At 43.5% G+C, this 21,168-nt stretch overlaps 1 protein-coding gene across 5 annotated transcripts in view; it reads right to left on the minus strand.

Moving 5' to 3' along the window:
* Positions 1 to 21,168, minus strand: part of PLCB4 (phospholipase C beta 4) — a 206,581-nt gene that overhangs the window by 32,789 nt on the left and 152,624 nt on the right. For all 5 annotated transcript variants that reach the window (XM_075267402.1, XM_075267399.1, XM_075267403.1 and 2 more), the window contains exons 23-32: positions 18,320 to 18,404; positions 16,680 to 16,804; positions 14,070 to 14,121; positions 13,782 to 13,884; positions 12,396 to 12,560; positions 10,482 to 10,686; positions 9,313 to 9,401; positions 4,621 to 4,771; positions 4,488 to 4,537; positions 3,917 to 3,982 (exon numbers count right to left, since the gene is read on the minus strand). In XM_075267402.1, the coding sequence (XP_075123503.1) occupies positions 3,917 to 3,982; positions 4,488 to 4,537; positions 4,621 to 4,771; positions 9,313 to 9,401; positions 10,482 to 10,686; positions 12,396 to 12,560; positions 13,782 to 13,884; positions 14,070 to 14,121; positions 16,680 to 16,804; positions 18,320 to 18,404 (1,091 nt within the window). The remainder of the gene's footprint in view (positions 1 to 3,916; positions 3,983 to 4,487; positions 4,538 to 4,620; positions 4,772 to 9,312; positions 9,402 to 10,481; positions 10,687 to 12,395; positions 12,561 to 13,781; positions 13,885 to 14,069; positions 14,122 to 16,679; positions 16,805 to 18,319; positions 18,405 to 21,168) is intronic.

The following is a 21,168-nucleotide window of genomic DNA, read 5'->3' on the forward strand; positions in this document are numbered from 1 at the left end:
ATCTATCTATCTATCTATCTATCATCTATAATCTATCTATCATCTGTCTATCTATCTATCTATCATCTATAATCTATCTATCTATCTATCTATCTATCTATCTATCTATCTATCTATCATCTGTCTATCTATCTATCTATCTATCTATCTATCTATCATCTATAATCTATCTATCTATCTATCTATCTATCATCTATCTATCTATCTATCTATCTATCTATCTATCTATCTATCTATCTATCATCTATCTATCTATCTCCTATCTATCTATCTATCTATCTATCTATCTATCTATCTATCTATCTATCTATCATCTGTCTATCTATCTATCTATCTATCTATCTATCATCTATAATCTATCTATCTATCTATCTATCTATCTATCTATCTATCTATCTATCTATCATCTATCTATCTATCTATCTATCTATCTATCTCCTATCTATCTATCTATCTATCTATCTATCTATCTATCTATCTATCTATCCATCCATCTATCTATCACACAGGACCCTGTTGCTCCCCTTTAGGAGACGTCTTCCACCGTCCGACACACTCTTCATGCATAAACAGATAAACAAGTGCTGGTGGCTGCGGGGTGACAGCAGACGGCCCCCCACTCTGTGAGCGCAGCCACACGTGCCGAGACCTGTGATCTGTACCCTGCACTGTAACAATCCAAGTCATTTCAATCATAATGGTAGTGATAGAAAAGGCTTGTGTGGTTCCCAGATAAAAGCAGTCTCGTGGCCCTTATTACACTATAATGATTTCCACCCTCAGCGGTGACTCACCAGCGATCTGAAGCCTGAAAACAGCGCACTCCGGAGAATATTCCTGTGTACCCCAGTGTTAGCAGACTGCTGCCAGATTCTACCGGGATACAGGGACTTAAGTGAGCGGTTACATGGGACGCTACTCGATAAGACAGAAAGATGTCCGACTGATGAAGTCTAATGATCTATCTACAATGTTAAAGGGATTTTGTGGGAACTTTAAATTAATGGCCTTAGGTGGGAACCCGGGTAATAGCAAACCCCATGTGCACAGTATTCTCTTCCTTATCAGAGACATCCCCTCCATCCAGTATTGATGGTCCATTCTAAGGAAAGGTCACCAATTATAAAGCCCTGAATAACCCTTTTAGAATGCTGTGCCAATGGAAACCCAAATATCTCCAATTGCTATGGTACGAGTATTGCTACGGTAATTGCTATGCTATGTTATGGTACAGCTGCAGCAACCAGTAACCTGAGCTCAGATCATCATAGGATTCTATGGGCTTAACCCCTGGATTAGTGTAGATGAACCTCATAGCAAGAGGTTCCCATTCCATGTACAGCAGGCATGTCAAACATGCGGCCCGTGAGCCGCATGCGGCCCTTTACAGGCATATCTGCGGCCCGCACAAAAGTCTCAAACTTTGTCTCTAAACTTTAGAGACAAAGTTTGAGACTTTTGTGCGGGCCGCAGATGTACAAGGAAAGTGAGCAGTGGATTGGGGCGGCCCTGCTGGATGCAGCGCTGCTCCAGCGGCCGCCCCTCACGCTCCGCAAAGAGCAGGTCTCCCTGCCTGCTTTCTGCCTGCTCCACTCCACCCCCTCCTCCCTCCGCTCCGCCCCCTCCTCCCCACAGGGGATAAATACTAGATTTATGATGATGGGGGGGTTGTAGTGCTGGGGAAGGGTTGGGGTGCTGGGGGAGGGGGGCTTTTTGATGTCTGTCTGGCCCTTCCTTGGGCTTGAGGACTGTTTTTTTTTCCACCCACCTTGTAATTCTTTCACTTGGGGGTTAATTGGAGCATTACAGTCTGTAGTGCTCCTATTAACCCCCAAGTGCAAGAATTGCAAGTGGGTGGGAAAAAACAGTCCTCAGGCCCAAGGAAGGGCCAGACATCCAGAAGCCCCCCTCCCCCAGCACTCCAACACAATAATGGTGTCTGCCAGCTTTAACTGAGGTGCCATTTTACCGGCAATCGCAGGCACCCGGAGAAAGATTTGGGGCCTGCGTGCATTTTTATGGCAGCCGGGAGCCTTGTGAGGCTCCAGCCTGTCATTCTATACTTTCTATTGTAGGCTACTCTATGTAGCCTGCAATAGAAATGCCGGATTTTTGCGATGCATGGTATTAGTGATCAGTCCCCTAGGCCCTAGCCATTAGCTGCTGTGTGTGGCCCTCGCAACAACCTCTTGTTACTCATGTGGCCCTTGGGGTACCCTGAGTTTGACATGCCTGATGTACAGTATCTAATGTTACTATGTCTGCGCACCTTAAAACAGCTCCCCATACAGTCCCATAAAAGGTAGAATAGTACAGGATACGGTATCAAAAATAAGGAGCTGTATACTCACATAAAATAAGAAAAATGGTTGAAAAATTACAATGTAATAAAAATTTAAATAAAAAATACACAATGGTACGGCAGAAGATTTGCCCCTGACTGGCTATAATGGGATCATAAAATAATGACATGTTCTTACTGAATACTTACTGCACCAGATAAATATATAATACATAATGATGGGACAACCCCAATATATTAATGAGTAGGCCGAGGTTCCATGTCTGCGTACAAACCTCATGGTGAGGATGGATACAAAGCACAGAAGATCTCCATACAACCCAAAGTATGAGGTTATATCAGCGCCATAAGTGATCATTTATGGACAAGATGCAAATGAATGGCATGAAGATCACTTGCTGTTAACATCGGGCCGTCTTGTTCATCTGTCTTATATGGAAAAAGAATGGCGACCACCAGAAGCACAACATTAAATAGATGTGGCGTTATCGTGCATTGGTTAGAATGATGGGTTTAGCGGGTTTAGTAGACATTTCAGTACAGATGAGATTATATGTGAAAGTGAGATATTGTAGCATCATAATGGAGAAGAAATAACAACCATGTACACTACTGGTCTTCTATATACTCTACATACAAGTAAATCAGTCAATATACAGTAAGTAGAAGTCCCTGCATCTGCCTAGGATAAGGGATGAGGTGCCCAGTGTGCCGTAGGTTGTCGGCCCCTACATAAAAGTCATTATAAAGAGACTTCCAAAGGTAATACACAGTCTCAGTATTACAGCCTGGCCAAATTTGTGAATTGGATATTCTGCTACCATAGCATGCATGCTGCGCTATTGTGTGCAGTAGAATGCCAGGTCTCCTATACACAGTATAATACAACTTAGCGCCCTATATAATGCCCCTTAGTAACCCCCACACAGTATGATGCCCCTTAGTAACCCACACACAGTATGATGCCCCGTTGTTGCTCCCACACAGTATGATGCCTCATTAGTGGCCCCACACAATAAGATGCTCCATTGTTGCCCCCCCCCGCACAGGATGATGCCCCATTAGTACCCCAATACAGAATGATGTCTCATTAATGCCCCTCAGAGTATACAGTCCATTAGTGGCCCCACACAGTATGATGCCCCTTTAGTTACCCTCATAGAACATAGGTGCTCCACATAGTATGTTTCTGTATCTACCCCCTCTGTGCCATGTGCTTTATAAGTGGTGATGGCCCTGCCCCATTCTGTCAACCTCTGGCACCTGCAGACATCGATCCCATCCATAATCTGGTGGCAGGGGGAGGACCACATACTGTACACATCACTCAGCCTCCTCCATCGCCCCTGCACTTGTTTGTGGCGTGCAATGTGGTTGTATAGAGGAGGCTGAGCGTCACGTATAGTCACATGGTCCTCCCCCTGCCACCAATTTATGGAGGGGATTGATATCTGCAGGTGGCAGAGGCTGACAGGTGCAAACATCAGTCATAAAGTACATGGCACAGAGGTGGAAGTATCCGTGCCAGGAAGTGGCATGTGCCATGGGATGCCGACTCCTGCTCTAGACAATAGTAAGTAACACAACGCTTCACCTTATATATAGACCACTTACTTTGTCATGTTTCTTCTTCATAGAGTTCATCTCCTTCTGTTGCTTCTTTAGCTGTTTGATGTATGCCTAAAACCAATCCCAAGAAATAGTTATAGAAGTTGCCATTAAAGAGAGAACTACAGGATGAAAATTGGAGGGCACGGGATGGGAATGGGGTATACGGGCATTCACTATTTCTAGCTCATTCCTTCAGCGCTGCATAAGCTTAAAGGAGTTTCCCCATCCTAGTATGTCATCCCCTAGCCAACCATGGAAACCCTCATTGATCAGGAGGATCGGGGAGTTTTCTTCCCCCACTATGATTGGCGTGGTGGTCGGGCAGAGCGTGCCCCACTACAATCGGAGTGCCAGAGATAGCCGTGGCAGACATCTTCCATATTATATAATGTGAGCATTAGAAAATCTATTAACCCATCCGGACTCCAATTCTCCTACAGTAAGTCAGTGTACCAAAAAAATGCAGCACACATGCAAAATCTTTCTTAGTAAATAACCCATATATCAAACATTACAGCAGTCCCTATAGCTGCGTACATTGCTCAGACAGAGGGGGCGCCATCGAGTAACTTACCTTCATCTGTTTCAAATCTTCGACTTTTACTTGCGGAATTTGATCTAAAGCTAGAAATATAAATCACATAGAATTATAGTAAGAATATTAGCTGGATCTGCAGTGATAGGTGAATAGTGAGCGGATCTGGTACCTTTCTTAGCTTCAGCTGCTGTTCCGGAGGAGGACGCAGCGGACGGCCTGAGCTCCGAACTTGTTTGGGGAGTCACATTGGCTTTGGCATTATTGGTTTTCCCTTTTTTATCGTTCTTTGTGTTGTCATTTGGCACATCAGCAATATCGCTCTGAAGTTATAATAGGCACTTAGTAAGATCACAGAGTATATACAAAATACATCATCAAATATACACTCACCGGCCACTTTATTAGGTACACCTGTCCAACTGCTCGTTAACACTTAATTTCTAATCAGCCAATCACATGGCGGCAACTCAGTGCATTTAGGCATGTAGACATGGTCAAGACAATCTCCTGCAGTTCAAACCGAGCATCAGTATGGGGAAGAAAGGTGATTTGAGTGCCTTTGAACGTGGCATGGTTGTTGGTGCCAGAAGGGCTGGTCTGAGTAGTTCAGAAACTGCTGATCTACTGGGATTTTCACGCACAACCATCTCTAGGGTTTACAGAGAATGGTCCGAAAAAGAAAAAACATCCAGTGAGCGGCAGTTCTGTGGGCGGAAATGCGTTGTTGATGCCAGAGGTGAATGGCTAGACTGGTTCGAGCTGATAGAAAGGCAACAGTGACTCAAATAGCCACCCGTTACAACCAAGGTAGCCAGAAGAGCATCTCTGAACGCACAGTACGTCGAACTTTGAGGCAGATGGGCTACAGCAGCAGAAGACCACACCGGGTGCCACTCCTTTCAGCTAAGAACAGGAAACTGAGGCTACAATTTGCACAAGCTCATCGAAATTGGACAATTGAAGATTGGAAAAACGTTGCCTGGTCTGATGAGTCTCAATTTCTGCTGCGACATTCGGATGGTAGGGTCAGAATTTGGCGTCAACAACATGAAAGCATGGATCCATCCTGCCTTGTATCAACGGTTCAGGCTGGTGGTGGTGGTGTCATGGTGTGGGGAATATTTTCTTGGCACTCTTTGGGCCCCTTGGTACCAATTGAGCATCGTTGAAACGCCAAAGCCTACCTGAGTATTGTTGTTGACCATGTCCATCCCTTTATGACCACAATGTACCCAACATCTGATGGCTACTTTCAGCAGGATAATGCGCCATGTCATAAAGCTGGAATCATCTCAGACTGGTTTCTTGAACATGACAATGAGTTCACTGTACTCCAATGGCCTCCACAGTCACCAGATCTCAATCCAATAGAGCATCTTTGGGATGTGGTGGAACGGGAGATTCGCATCATGGATGTGCAGCCGACAAATCTGCGGCAATTGTGTGATGCCATCATGTCAATATGGACCAAAATCTCTGAGGAATGCTTCCAGAACCTTGTTGAATCTATGCCACGAAGAATTGAGGCAGTTCTGAAGGCAAAAGGGGGTCCAACCCGTTACTAGCATGGTGTACCTAATAAAGTGGCCGGTGAGTGTAGCTGCAAGTCAGGGCTGAGGGAGGTAAAGCTTTGTGAAAGAAATGGGTTTGGGGATCTAAGTATGAAAAAAGTTCCATCCCACATAAAGATATACTATGACCTGATGGTGTGCCCCACTCTATTGTGTACAGCCAGGCCATCAGATACCATCGCATATGTTCTAACCCTGCAGATAGAGACGAACACCTTGGAGGCCTCAGAAACACATTCTTGAGGCAGGGTTACCATCCAAGAACAATTGATAACCAAATCACCAGAGCCACCAGGATACCAAGATCGGAGTTATTAAGATACAATACCAAAAAGGACAACAATCGAGTGCCCCTGGTTGTCACATATAACCCCACCTGGAGACGCTGAGAGGAATCACACGCAAACTACATCCACTACTACAAAAAGACCACCGTCTAACATCCGTATTTCCAGATCCCCCTCTCCTGTGCTACAGACAGCCACCAAACCTCAGGAATATGGTGGTCAGTAGCTCATTATCATCCCCAACTAACACAGGAACATTTCCATGTGGAAATAAGAGCTGCAAAACCTGCCCCCACATACTGACCACTGACAGGATAGAGATACCAAACTCGAACAAGGAATACAAAATTCCAGGTACGTTCACCTGCAGCATATCCAATGTAGTGTATTTAATTATGTGTACCAAATGTTCCACTGATAATCTGTATGTTGGAGAGACCGGACAGCAACTTAGAACGCGTGTGAACTCACATCGCCATACAATTAAAGAACAAAGGATTGACCTTCCCGTGTCAAAGCATTTTTGCAGTGGGGACCACAACATCACCGATCACATGAAAATTTTAGTTTTGAGAGGGAATTTCAGATCAAAGAGAGAAAGACGCATAAATGAATATAAATTCATGACACTGCTTCAGACACTAGAGTGTGGACTTAATGCAACACAGGGTTTCATGTCTTTTTACAGTAACGTGTGAACTGATAAGGACCTGTAAGTGTTTACATTGTCTCTACCAATTACTAACAACCCCCCCCTTCCTCCTGAACTCTAACACCCTTTGTGCCTGCTCTGTATATATATACAGTCCTATGAAAAAGTTTGGGCACCCCTATTAATCTTAATCATTTTTAGTTCTAAATATTTTGGTATTTGCAACAGCCATTTCAGTTTGATATATCTAATAACTGATGGACACAGTAATATTTCAGGATTGAAATGAGGTTTATTGTACTAAGAGAAAATGTGTAATATGCATTAAACCAAATTTTGACCGGTGCAAAAGTATGGGCACCTCAACAGAAAAGTGACATTAATATTTAGTAGATCCTCCTTTTGCAAAGATAACAGCCTCTAGTCGCTTCCTGTAGCTTTTAATCAGTTCCTGGATCCTGGATAAAGGTATTTTGGACAAACAATTCAAGTTCAGTTAAGTTAGATGGTCGCCGAGCATGGACAGCCCGCTTCAAATCATCCCACAGATGTTCAATGATATTCAGGTCTGGGGACTGGGATGGCCATTCCAGAACATTGTAATTGTTCCTCTGCATGAATGCCTGAGGATTTGGAGCGGTGTTTTGGATCATTGTCTTGCTGAAATATCCATCCCCGGCGTAACTTCAACTTCGTCACTGATTCTTGAACATTATTCTCAAGAATCTGCTGATACTGAGTGGAATCCATGCGACTCTCAACTTTAACAAGATTCCCGATGCCGGCATTGGCCACACAGCCCCAAAGCATGATGGAACCTCCACCAAATTTTACAGTAGGTAGCATGTGTTTTTCTTGGAATGCTGTTTCTTTTTGGACGCCATGCATAACGCCTTTTTTTATAACCAAACAACTCAATCTTTGTTTCCAAAATGAAGCTGCCTTGTCCAAATGTGCTTTTGCATACCTCAGGCAACTCTATTTGTGGCGTGCTTGCAGAAACGGCTTCTTTCTCATCACTCTCCCATACAGCTTCTATTTGTGCAAAGTGCGCTGTATAGTTGACCGATGCACAGTGACACCATCTGCAGCAAGATGATGCTGCAGCTCTTTGGAGTTGGTCTGTGGATTGTCCTTGACTGTTCTCACCATTCTTCTCTGCCTTTCTGATATTTTTCTTGGCCTGCCACTTCTGGGCTTAACAAGAACTGTCCCTGTGGTCTTCCATTTCCTTACTATGTTCCTCACAGTGGAAACTGACAGGTTAAATCTCTGAGACAACGTTTTGTATCCTTCCCCTGAACAACTATGTTGAACAATCTTTGTTTTCAGATCATTTGAGAGCGGGCTGTCCATGTTCGGCGACCATCAAACTTAACTGAACTTGAATTGTTTTGTAGAAAGAAATGGTCCAAAATACCTTTATCCAGGATCCAGGAACTGATTAAAAGCTACAGGAAGCGACTAGAGGCTGTTATCTTTGCAAAAGGAGGATCTACTAAATATTAATGTCACTTTTCTGTTGAGGTGCCCATATTTTTGCACCGGTCAAATTTTGGTTTAATGCATATTGCGCATTTTCTGTTAGTACAATAAACCTCATTTCAATCCTGAAATATTACTGTGTCCATCAGTTATTAGATATATCAAACTGAAATGTCTGTTGCAAACACCAAAATATTTAGAACTAAAAATGATTAAGATTAATAGGGGTGCCCAAACTTTTTCATAGGACTGTATATGCATCCTTCAGAAATGTTTTTAAATTTACTTTGATAAAGGAGCCGAAGCGTTCCAAAACGTCAGCCAATTGTCATCATTATGAGTTAGCCATTAAAAAGGTATCAGCTACTGAAGATTATCAAGTTTTCTTATTTTTTTATATTTCCAACCCACTGGCTAACACGGTACAACAACAAACATTTTCCTTATAACTGATGGTGTGTATTATCAGTAAGGTACTAGGGTACATGTATTGGGATTTCTGTCTACATACTGTATAAGGATAGCATTAAAGGGAATTTGTCAGGGTCACAATGACAGCACATGTATCCTTTAATCTCAATGTACTTATTCATACATCTGTTCTTGTCATGTACCATAGATCTACAAATCAGTATGGTGGAGTGATGTGATTATCAGGGGCATCCCATATTGCCGCAAAATACTCCTTGCCATTGGACAAAGCCCTATAAAACCTGTCTGCTTCTTCTGTTTCTTGGATAGTGCCATACAATTTTGCAGAAATTTTTTTACAACTGATCTTATTTAATGTAACCAGTAAATCTGTGTCTTCAATAACACCTATGCCGATCCTATTGAGTGTATGTGCTGATATAACGTGTACTTACCGTTTCAATACCCATAGCTCTCATCTGGTCTGCTCTCTTCTCAGTAATAGACAGGAACTTCTTAGGATCTGATAAAGCATCTACAATATCTAGAAGCATAGACAACAGACAATAAGATACTAAAAGTGCCAATACACAACAGATGAACATCAGCTAAACCTGAGAACAAAGCGATCGAGCGTGCTGAAATTTTTTTCCTTTTTCCTCCCCGATAACATTTTTTGGGAGCACTATATGTGCCCATTATTCTGCATTATCAGCAGTTTTCCCCACTACAGGCTCTGTCTCTAATTGTCACTTTTCTTTGCTCTCAGCTGCAGGTTGGGAAGAAACAAAGCACTATGATGCCTCCTATGACACTGCACATAGAGAGAAGAGATCTTGCTCCCTACTCTCTATAGCAGCAACATTGAGGACATTATAGAGCAGTACTGAGCAGTGTTGCTATGAATCACAACTGAGGGAAAACATCTGAAGTAGAAGTATCTCTAGGTGTCTATGTGTTTTGTTCTCTCTGTAGCTGCTTCTCCCTCCTCCCCCTCATATGCACAGCAGCTTTTTTTTTTTTTGTTTTAAATTCTTATTTTATTGGTATAACAAGTGTCATGAAACACACAATACAAGTTGAGAAATGCTCAAAGATGAGAAAATATTACATGCAGCATAACATATCATAATAAAACAGCTATTTTAGATCCCTGATCTCTAAGGCTACGTTCACATCTGCGCCCGGCTCTCCATTATTCAGCACAGCACATATCCGCAAACAACGGTGGCCCCCATAGACGCTGAGTCTCCGCTGTTTTATACTGAAATCGACCGAGAGTCCTCGCCGTACCTTTCATTCTGACAATTTCTGGTGGTTTCTGTGGTGCAGATGTGAACTTAGCCTAAGTGTACGGACACCCAGGTACAGATTTTATCAGAGAATTAAGAGTGAGAGATCAGTGCAGGAGGATGGTGGAGGAGGAAAGGAGCCTGATAAGTCGAGAAAGAGTCACTTTTCTTTATTGAGATATATTACATAGTTTCTTCATCTTTTCTTGTCCTACTGATTCATTGAGAACAAGCATGGACTTCCTCAGCATATGTATTGATATGCCTCTATACTATATCACTCAATAATCCTGACAAATTGTTTCAGTCTTCCATATTCTCTTTTTTCCTACCTCCAAATCCATCCGGAACGTAGGTCTTCAGAACAATGTTGCAGAAGATGGTTGGCAGAGAAAGTGGCTTGTTGCCTTCATTCCTTAGTGAAATGTGTCGGTAGCCAGCCTGGAGACCATCCAATGGTAATAGCCTCTGGCCTATCAGCTTATTGTTGTCATCATACACTGCTATCCTTAGCACAGCAAGGTCAGGTAAGATAACCTAGTAGCCATAAGAAGGTTACTTAGAACATCTCTTACACAATACGGCATACACATACAGTCCTATGAAAAAGTTTGGGCACCCCTATTAATCTTAATAATTTTTAGTTCTAAATATTTTGGTGTTTGCAGCAGCCATTGCAGTTTGATATATCTAATAACTGATGGACACAGTAATATTTGATTGAAATGAGGTTTATTGTACTAACAGAAAATGTGCAATATGCTTTAAACCAAAATTTGACCGGTGCAAAAGTATGGGCACCTAAACAGAAAAGTGGCATTAATATTTAGTAGATCCTCCTTTTGCAAAGATAACAGCCTCTAGTTGCTTCCTGTAGCTTTTAATCAGTTCCTGGATCCTGGATGAAGGTATTTTGGACCATTTCTTTTTACAAAACAATTCAAGTTCAGTTAAGTTTGATGGTCGCCGAGCATGGACAGCCCGCTCTTAAATGATCTGAAAACAAAGATTGTTCAACATCGTTGTTAAGGGGAAGGATACAAAAAGTTGTCTCAGAGATTTAACCTTTCAGTTTCCACTGTGAGGAACATAGTAAGGAAATGGAAGACCACAGGGACAGTTCTTGTTAAGCCCAGAAGTGGCAGGCCAAGAAAAATATCAGAAAGGCAGAGAAGAAGAATGGTGAGAACAGTCAAGGACAATCCACAGACCACCTCCAAAGAGCTGCAGCATCATCTTGCTGCAGATGGTGTCACTTTGCATCGGTCAACAATACAGCGCACTTTGCACAAGGAGAAGCTGTATGGGAGAGTGATGAGAAAGAAGCCGTTTCTGCAAGCACGCCACAAACAGAGTCGCCTGAGGTATGAAAAAGCACATTTGAACAAGCCAGTTTCATTTTGGAAGAAGGTCCTGTGGACTGATGAAACAAAGATTGAGTTGTTTGGTCATACAAAAAGGTGTTATGCATGGCGTCCAAAAAAACAGCATTCCAAGAAAAACACATGCTACCCACTGTAAAATTTGGTGGAGGTTCCATCATGCTTTGGGGCTGTGTGGCCAATGCCGGCACCGGGAATCTTGTTACAGTTGAGGATCGCATGGATTCCACTCAGTATCAGCAGATTCTTGAGAATAATGTTCAAGAATCAGTGACGAAGTTGAAGTTATGCCGGGGATGGATACTTCAGCAAGACAATGATCCAAAACACTGCTCCAAATCCTCAGGCATTCATGCAGAGGAACAATTACAATGTTCTGGAATGGCCATCCCAGTCCCCAGACCTGAATATCATTGAACATCTGTGGGATGATTGGAAGCGGGCTGTCCATGCTCGGCCACCATCAAACTGAACTGAACTTGAATTGTTTTGTAAAGAGGAATGGTCCAAAATACCTTCATCCAGGATCCAGGAACTGATTAAAAGCTACAGGAAGCGACTAGAGGCTGTTATCTTTGCAAAAGGAGGATCTACTAAATATTAATGTCACATTTCTGTTGAGGTGCCCATACTTTTGCACCGGTCAAATTTTGGTTTAATGCATATTGCACATTTTCTGTTAGTACAATAAACCTCATTTCAATCCTGAAATATTACTGTGTCCATCAGTTATTAGATATATCAAACTGAAATGTCTGTTGCAAACACCAAAATATTTAGAACTAAAAATGATTAAGATTAATAGGGGCGCCCAAACTTTTTCATAGGACTGTATATATAATATATCACATATATAACCCTCACCTTCCGAAATACAAAAGCCTCCTCATTATAAACCGGGTTCAGACCATTGTTCATTACCATGCGAGTCCGGAACTCCTTCCTTATGGTATCTGTTGGCAATCCATACATATCAACTTCAACATATGTCCCGATTTTTTTGTCTGAGAGAAACTGTCCAGATATAACCTGTGATAATAGATAAAAAAGTTATCCATTACACCATGTAAATAGATTGCATTTAGCGAAGGTGATACGGTAAATAGAATAAGAACCTGCTATATTATATAGTTATAATAGATCTTTATGCAAAGATTAAAGAGGATCTCGAGGGTGCCTGTGAATACTTACTATCTCCAGGGATCTTAGGATTTCCAGGTCTCTTGATTGGAACAGTCCCGGGGAGCTCTGCATTACAGGTAGTGCTGTGCTACGGGGACAGGCACACTATACTAAAGCCAACCCCTATACTTCCTCTTATACCAATTCTGAAGCTCCTTATTCCTGTTGACGATCTCAATGGCCATTAACATAGGACCAAGACCAACTCGGCATACCCGTATGTCCTGATATTTATGGTTAATGTCCTCTTGCCTGCAGGATCAACCAATATATTTTGGATTCCTCATTGACACAAGAGTTCCAAGTTACAGATATGAGGTATATAGAAGGCCCGACAGGCCAAATAGGCAACTCTTTAAAAGCGAGGATCCCATCAAACAACTGCTGAACTCTCCTCCTCATGGACCAATGTGAATTTGGGCTAACTGTACCAGAACCTGCATTTTTAAGCTTTAAATGATCGCTATCTTTTCAACAAACTTTGCATGTGATAATAAGAAACTTTGTAATATATCTTATCAGAGGAAACCGTCTCATTCTGCTCTTATCTGACTGTTTCCCAGCTCCTCCTCCCTCTGATAAATTGACATTCACTGCTTTAGTTTGCACACCTCAAGATGGACCACAGGTCACATGACTGAGATTACACAAGTCTATAGATAGGGGAGGGGGAGGAGTGCAGGAGATAACATGCATAGGGATATATATGGGCAGCATGGTGGCTCAGTGGTTAGCACTACTGCCTTGCAGCGCTGGAGTCCTGGGTTCCAATGGTGTATGTTAAATAGGAGCTTTTTATCACAACTGAAGCTGTTGTCCAGTTACAGAGCAGATTCTCCTGTACTTATTGTGAGCAGTTTATAACAGCTAGACTCCCCCATAGGAGAAAACTCCTAAAACTGCACATGTACACACATTTGTGGAAAGGCAAAGTATGCTTTAAGTAAAGTCCCTTGTATGCCACGTATGACACCTTTGTTCAGAGTACCACAGCCTTGACAGAACACAAAAAAATAAAATGATGCACCTTTGGCTTCTTGTAACACCTTTATATGGTAAATGCTATACCTGAACAGAGCAGGTAGCTGCTATCACTCCATCCACAGGGGTCTCAGAGAACGGGTCAAAGGTTCTGTCTGGACGTCTCATGAAGTCTGGCTTTAGGAGGTACCTGATGGATGGCAATGAAATGCTTCAATATTAAGTCATGTTCAAGAAATTGTATTGTAGCCGTAGACATATATGTGATCAGTAACCAAATAGAATGATCGCTATTACTATTGCATACACCTACTAAAGCATGTAAAGACCGACTTATTTATCAAGGCACACATTGACAAGGCTGTGACAACCTACCCACAGGATCCATTGTATTCAAACTTTCCCTGGTTCAGCTGCATTGCCAGATCTGTCGAAAGAAAATATATGACCAGGTCATCACAGGTAACTAGCGTATAGTTCAGTTGTTCGATATGCAGCTGTGGTGACCGATAGTTGTTGGTGATATGGATCTGAAGATTGGCACTGGGTGACATAACAAGTCTATGAACATTGATGTCTGCTTATATGAACTTTCCAGCATGGGTTCTGGTGACACTAACCTATCTATCTGCAGGGCTGGGGTGATATGCTAGTTCTGGTGACACTAACCTATCTATCTGCAGGGGTGGGGTGATATGCTGGCTCTGGTAACACTAACCTATCTATCTGCAGGGGTGGGGTGATATGCTGGTTCTGGTGACACTAACCTATCTATGTGCAGTGCTGGGGTGATATGCTGGTTCTGGTGACACTAACCTATCTATCTGCAGGGCTGGGGTGATATGCTGGTTCTGGTGACACTAACCTATCTATCTGCAGGGCTGGGGTGATATGCTGGTTCTGGTAACACTAACCTATCTATCTGCAGGGTTGGGGTGATATGCTGGTTCTGGTGACACTAACCTATCTATCTGCAGGGCTGGGGTGATATGCTGGTTCTGGTGACACTAACCTATCTATCTGCAGGGCTGGGGTGATATGCTGGTTCTGGTGACACTAACCTATCTATCTGCAGGGTTGGGGTGATATGCTGGCTCTGGTGACACTAACCTATCTATCTGCAGGGCTGGGGTGATATGCTGGTTCTGGTGACACTAACCTATCTATCTGCAGGGGTGGGGTGATATGCTGGTTTTGGTGACACTAACCTATCTATCTGCAGGGTTGGGGTGATATGCTGGCTCTGGTGACACTAACCTATCTAACTGCAGGGCTGGGGTGATATGCTGGTTCTGGTGACACTAACCTATCTATCTGCAGGGCTGGGGTGATATGCTGGTTCTGGTAACACTAACCTATCTATCTGCAGGACTGGGGTGATATGCTGGTTCTGGTGACACTAACCTATCTATCTGCAGGGTTGGGGTGATATGCTGGCTCTGGTGACACTAACCTATCTATCTGCAGGGCTGGGGTGATATGCTGGTTCTGGTGACACTAACCTATCTATCTGCAGGGCTGGGGTGATATGCTGGTTCTAGTGACATTAACCTATCTATCTGCAGGGCTGGGGTGATATGCTGGTTCTGGTGACACTAACCTATCTATCTGCAGGGCTGGGGTGATATGCTGGTTCTGGTGTCACTAACCTATCTATCTGCGGGGCTGGGGTGATATGCTGGTTCTGGTGACACTAACCTATCTATCTGCAGGGCTGGGGTGATATGCTGGTTCTGGTGACACTAACCTATCTATCTGCAGGGCTGGATGATATGCTGGTTCTGGTGACAGTAACCTATCTATCTGCAGGGCTGGGGTGATATGCTGGTTCTGGTGACAGTAACCTATCTATCTGTAGGACTGGGGTGATATGCTGGTTCTTGTAACACTAACCTATCTATCTGCAGGGCTGGGGTGATATGCTGGTTCTGGTGACACTAACCTATCTATCTGCAGGGCTGGGGTGATATGCTGGTGCTGGTGACACTAACCTATCTATCTGTAGGACTGGGGTGATATGCTGGTTCTGGTGACACTAACCTATCTATCTGCAGGGCTGGGGTGATATGTTCGGTTCTGGTGATGCTTGGCCAAACCAAGTGTTCAACTGTATGGAGAGCTAGGAGGAATACGTGCTTGACTGCTGGCTATGTAAAGTGTGTGGCTAGCCTTAGTCTGGAGATTGCTGCCACTCTGCAAATGTTACAAAATGGCAGCTCGCAGCATATCCAGGATTTGCTAGCAGTTCTATTCTTCCTATCAATGGGTTGAAGACCACTTCTTTATAGTGGACGGCCAGCGTGACCTTAGTCCCAATGTGCAGACATCTTAACTTCTGTCTACTGCTCTACTGGTTCCATGAAATGTGAACTGAGTTTTATGTCTCATCTTACAAGTGAAGGTTCCCATACATTGTAAGAGACTGAGTACCAGTCTGGATAAAAGCAAGATGAAGATTTCTAAAGGAATTAGCTTATTGTATCATTACGAGATGGCAGCACAATGTGTACTCATTTACTACATGGAAATCCTCATCTGCCTGTGCCATCTACCAATGTTCTAATAAGATTATTTGTAAGGCTTTATACGTGTTTACTACGAGCCTCTTGGTTTTCGGAGCCCATTTTTGGAATATGAGATATCGGAAAATACATTAGGAAAACACTCGCACGCGGCGGCCTATTCCTCTGCTACGTCTGTATCTCGGCAGGATTAGAATTCTTTGTGTTTAGTGACAAATGATTCCGTCCTCATTAATGCCGCACCACTTGTACATTTACTAATTGACATGCAGCGCACACGGCATTTCTATATATAAACCGGACCGCTCATTGACTCCGTCCTTTGTCAGTAAACATCTTAATATCATTTGAGCGTATTCCATTTCCAATATAAAAAGCCAGAGGCATTTCTGTAGCATCTGCTTAAGAAGTTAGAAAGCAAAGGCCTCCTTGGCTTTCAGCTTGACTGGGCGTCACATCCTACCTGGGGTCTGATAGTTCAGAGAGACCATCTGGCAGCCGGCGTTCCAGAAAATTTGTGGCATATAATTACTGGAATCCACTCGCCCACCCTTGGGGTAGATTCGGCTCATCTGACGTTTGTTATAGCTATGAATATTGTTAAGGAAAGCAAAAAAAATCACAATATTCTCCATTGTCTGTGCTTGTTTCTATGCTTCTTTATGGTCACATATTTTTGGTGTTTTATATGTTTTTATACGTTCTGCTGCTTTATATCCCCTCATAGGAATATAATAGGATTTGGTGTCAGAACAAACAAGATCATACAGTGAAACCTCTCCAAAAAAATCACCTCTTTCAGAAGTCCACCCCCTTAACCAGACCACATTTACTGGCACAGATTTTCAGTATTTTCACGGTTTTCTAGATCTCTGCTTGCTGTCATTCATTTTGCTCATCATCAGTGGTCGATACAGAAAGTATATTGGAAAATGGATGACTTTTTATGATATAAACAACTTCTATTTACTGAAATGGGACAATCCCTTTAAACTGTACAGTTAGTGAATACTAAGACGACTGTGATGATCCCAAGCATAAGAGCATTGTGCGTACTTATGGTGTCTCCCATTACAGCACCGCACCTCCCATGAGGCGACCTGAAGCGAGCGCTTCAGGTGGCGCTATGCCAGGGCCTCAGGGAGGGCGGGATTTTTGGTTACCTAAGCCAGTCCAGGACAAGCTGTCCTGGACTGACTTAGCACCAAGCGGTGGTTTGGGGAGGCCACTGGAGCAGCGATGCTCCAGCAGCCTCCCCTCACGCTCAGGCAAAGAGCAGGTCGTCTCCTTGCCTGCTCTCTGCCGGCGAACGGTGCTAAGCCCCGCCCCTGCACGTTGCCACGCCCCTCCGCTCCACCACGCCCCCTCCTCCCGGCCCGGGGGGGGGGGGGGGCGGCTTTCTGTAGTTCACCTCAGGCGGCGAAAGGGGCAGATTCGCCCCTGCTCCCATACTGTCATGATAAGGCCTGATGCACATGACGGTGCCTTCCATTGGCGGACCCCATACTGCATTGTACAATGGTGCTGCGGGGTCTCTGTGTTCCGCCATACCATGCTCCAGTGGGTTCCCCATATATGGAGCCTTTCTCCACTTACAATTAATACTTCTAAGCAGGCATAAAAAATAGTAAATGTGGCTCAGTGAGACTCCATCCCAGATTCCGCTTAAAATAAGTATAAAATGGGGAAAACTGGGCAGAAACCTGGCGAACCCCATAAGTCTGCTTTTTAAGCAGACAGGGTGTTTGTCTTTCAGGCCCCTGTGTAGACCCGAACGACGGAGACCTGAGCACTATCATGAACCTAGTGTTGGTTACTAGAGATGAGCGAATGGAATGGAAGCACCTGTGACGCCGGCCGGCCGGCGGCAAAGTCAGCGTCACAGGTGCTTCCATTCATTTCTATGGGAGCGTGCTGTTCGGATCGGCTGATCCGAACAGTGTTTGCTCATCTCTATTGGTTACCTATCAGCAGGCATGTATTATGGCAGCCCCATTGAATTATGGGATCGGTGCAATTCTTATAAAGACCCTTAACATTAGGTGATATTCCCCTTTGATGTCTCTGAGCAGCCCAGGTCTTACAAGGACGCCATAAGGATACTTTACAAACTCAATCGCATGTGTCTTCAAGTAGCCCAACCCCACGGATTCATTGAAGGACGACATGTTGAAATGGATGTTCCGTTCTAAAGGGAAAAAAAAATGAACAATATATCAAGATTTTTTATATTATTTTATCTCTGCTGAGCACAGACTATAATAAGAGATCACAAACATAGACGGATCATACGAAAAAATGAATAGTAACATAAAGGTTGTGATTTGCATAATAAAAGGAGGTAAAACCTCTGGAACGTGATATGTCAGATCTTCTTCTATTCAGTGTACATCATGTTAGTAAATGGAACCGTCCTATCCCTGACGCCCACTATCTTCTTGTCTATGATATCATGGTAATAGTCTTGGACAAAGTTTTGACCGTCCAGGGAGAGGCAGCCATGCACGTGCTGATATTCTGCATTGACAGCCATCTTCCATTTATGGGTCAGGATCAGCTCATTGTCAAGGAGTCTGTATGTTCTCCCCGTGTTTGCGTGGGTTTCCTCGGGGTGCTCCAGTTTCCTCCCACCCTTCAAAGACATCCTGATAAGGAATGTAGATTGGGAGCCCTATACGGGACAGTGACCATGTCTGTAAAGAATTGCAGAATATGATGGCGCTATATTGCCTCCCAGCCAATTCCCAGCTTCTATAAGTCCCTATGCAAAGGTTCCTAGGTGCTACTGTCCTGCCTCAGTGGTGGTTTAGCGCTGTGTTTTCTGGCTACCTGTGTTTGAACTCGGCCTCTTTCTTGTCCATGTTTCTCTCTAACCCAAAGGTACCCTGTGTACTGCCAAGATATCTGTTTCTGTGCTACCTGTCTGCCCATTTTTGACCTCTCTTTGTACTGATTCTTGCAACTTGCCCTGACCTTGGCCAGTATAGCCATTATGCACGAACTCTGCCTGCCCTGACCTCAGCCCATACCTTAATGACGCTCATTCCTACTCCCTTAGTGCCATGCATCTCTCAACTGATCTGCTCCTGGATATGGTAACCTGGTGGTTATAGGGTGAAAACCAAGGGAGTACTTAGACTATGGAGGAGTAATCCAAAGCCAAACCTGTTATGTGACATAGAGGGTCCATGCCCACTGCACTTACTATAGAAGTGGTTTTTGTGTCCAGGGCATAGCTATAAAAGATGCAACAGGCCCTGGAGCACTATTATAGGTAGCACATGGTAGCAAATAGATATTGGGGCCCAGCTCTCCTTCATGTTACTCCTCTATAGTGAATAATACAGTACAAAATAATAAGTAATACTGCATTGCCTGTACTACACAGTATTGCTTATATTCTGCAATAAGATGATGGGCATTCAGACTGAACCAGATCTTATTCCGCTGAGCTGTACTAGAGCACCCTCTACTGGATACATAACTAAATACAGTCAAGAAATGTGCAGAGTCCAACTATCTAAATAGCCGCATAAGTAACAAACCAATTTTGACGTTAAAGACAACAAGAACTTTTTGATTCTTTCCCAAATAACTTTGATTATTTTCTATGATGTACTATATGAGGCTTTGCTTTTTTTTTGACAAATTGAACCTTATGTTAGTGCCATGTTTTGGTACATATACAGTATCCCGGCATATCATTTTTTAATAATGCAGAACCAATTCTGAGGCAGTTTTTGCTTTTTTATGGAATACATCGCTTACCTTAAATGATGCTATACATTTATTGTACAGGTTGTCGTGGTCAAGACGCCACCAAATAAGTCTATATTATTCAATGTCTTAGAATTTTAGCGAGATAATTTTATTATACGTCAGTTTTTTTAAACATTTTTTTTAAAAAATGCATTTTACTTACAGTATTTTTAGTCCCATAAGGTAATTTTTGTGACTCTTAAAGAGGACCTTTCACCATTTTGCCCACAGGCAGTTCTATATACTGCCGGAAAGCTGACAGTGCGCTGAGTTCAGCGCACTGTCGGCTTTCCCAATCTGTGCCCGGTGTGAAGAGCTTACGGTCTGGTACCATAGTGCTCTATGGTCAGAAGGGTGTTTCTGACACTTAGCCAGAGACGTCCTTCTTCACAGCACAGCCAATCGCGCTGTACTGTGTGAGCGGGGAGGAACTCCCCCCTCCCTCTGCTCGCAGTACTCGTCCATAGACGAGCATTATCAGGGAGGGAGGGGGGAGTTCCTCCCGGCTCTCACAGCACAGCGCGATTGGCTGTGCTGTGAAGAAGGACGTCTCTGGCTAAGTGTCAGAAACACCCTTCTGACCATAGAAGAGCTACGGTACCAGACCATAAGCTCTTCACACCGGGCCCACATCGGGAAAGCCGACAGTGCGCTGAACTCAGCGCACTGTCAGCTTTCCGGCAGTATATAGAACTGCCTGTGGGCAAAATGGTGAAAGGTCCTCTTTAACTACAAAGTACTGACATATATAGTATTTCTATTCCAGTACATTGGTTTGTGTATTAATAGTATACAGTCAGTACTGCCTATATACTATTGACAGATAACCATAAGGTTCTTCAGCAGATACAAGGTACGGCCCATAATCGCATTACAGGGATTTTCTGTGATCACAGGTGTAACTTGCAACTTCTGGGCCCCAACGCAAAATCTACAATGAGAAATGTTGGGCTCTGAGTTTCCTATGGTCTCCACTAGAGCTGTGGCTGCTGCCCCCCCATCCGTTTGGCACAATGCCAGCCTCCATATGATGAAGTACAAGGTGTATTCTTATAGCGCAGATACTTTCTGTCACTAGGGTTGAGCGATTGGGATCGGAAAAGATCATATTCTGATCGTCGATCGAGCAAATTTCATGATCAGGATCGAGATCAGTTGGAAAATGATTGGAAATCGGATTTTAAAATCGATCT

This window comes from Leptodactylus fuscus, chromosome 3 (assembly GCF_031893055.1).
Source record: "Leptodactylus fuscus isolate aLepFus1 chromosome 3, aLepFus1.hap2, whole genome shotgun sequence".
In the NCBI taxonomy this organism is placed as follows: Eukaryota; Metazoa; Chordata; class Amphibia; order Anura; family Leptodactylidae; genus Leptodactylus; species Leptodactylus fuscus.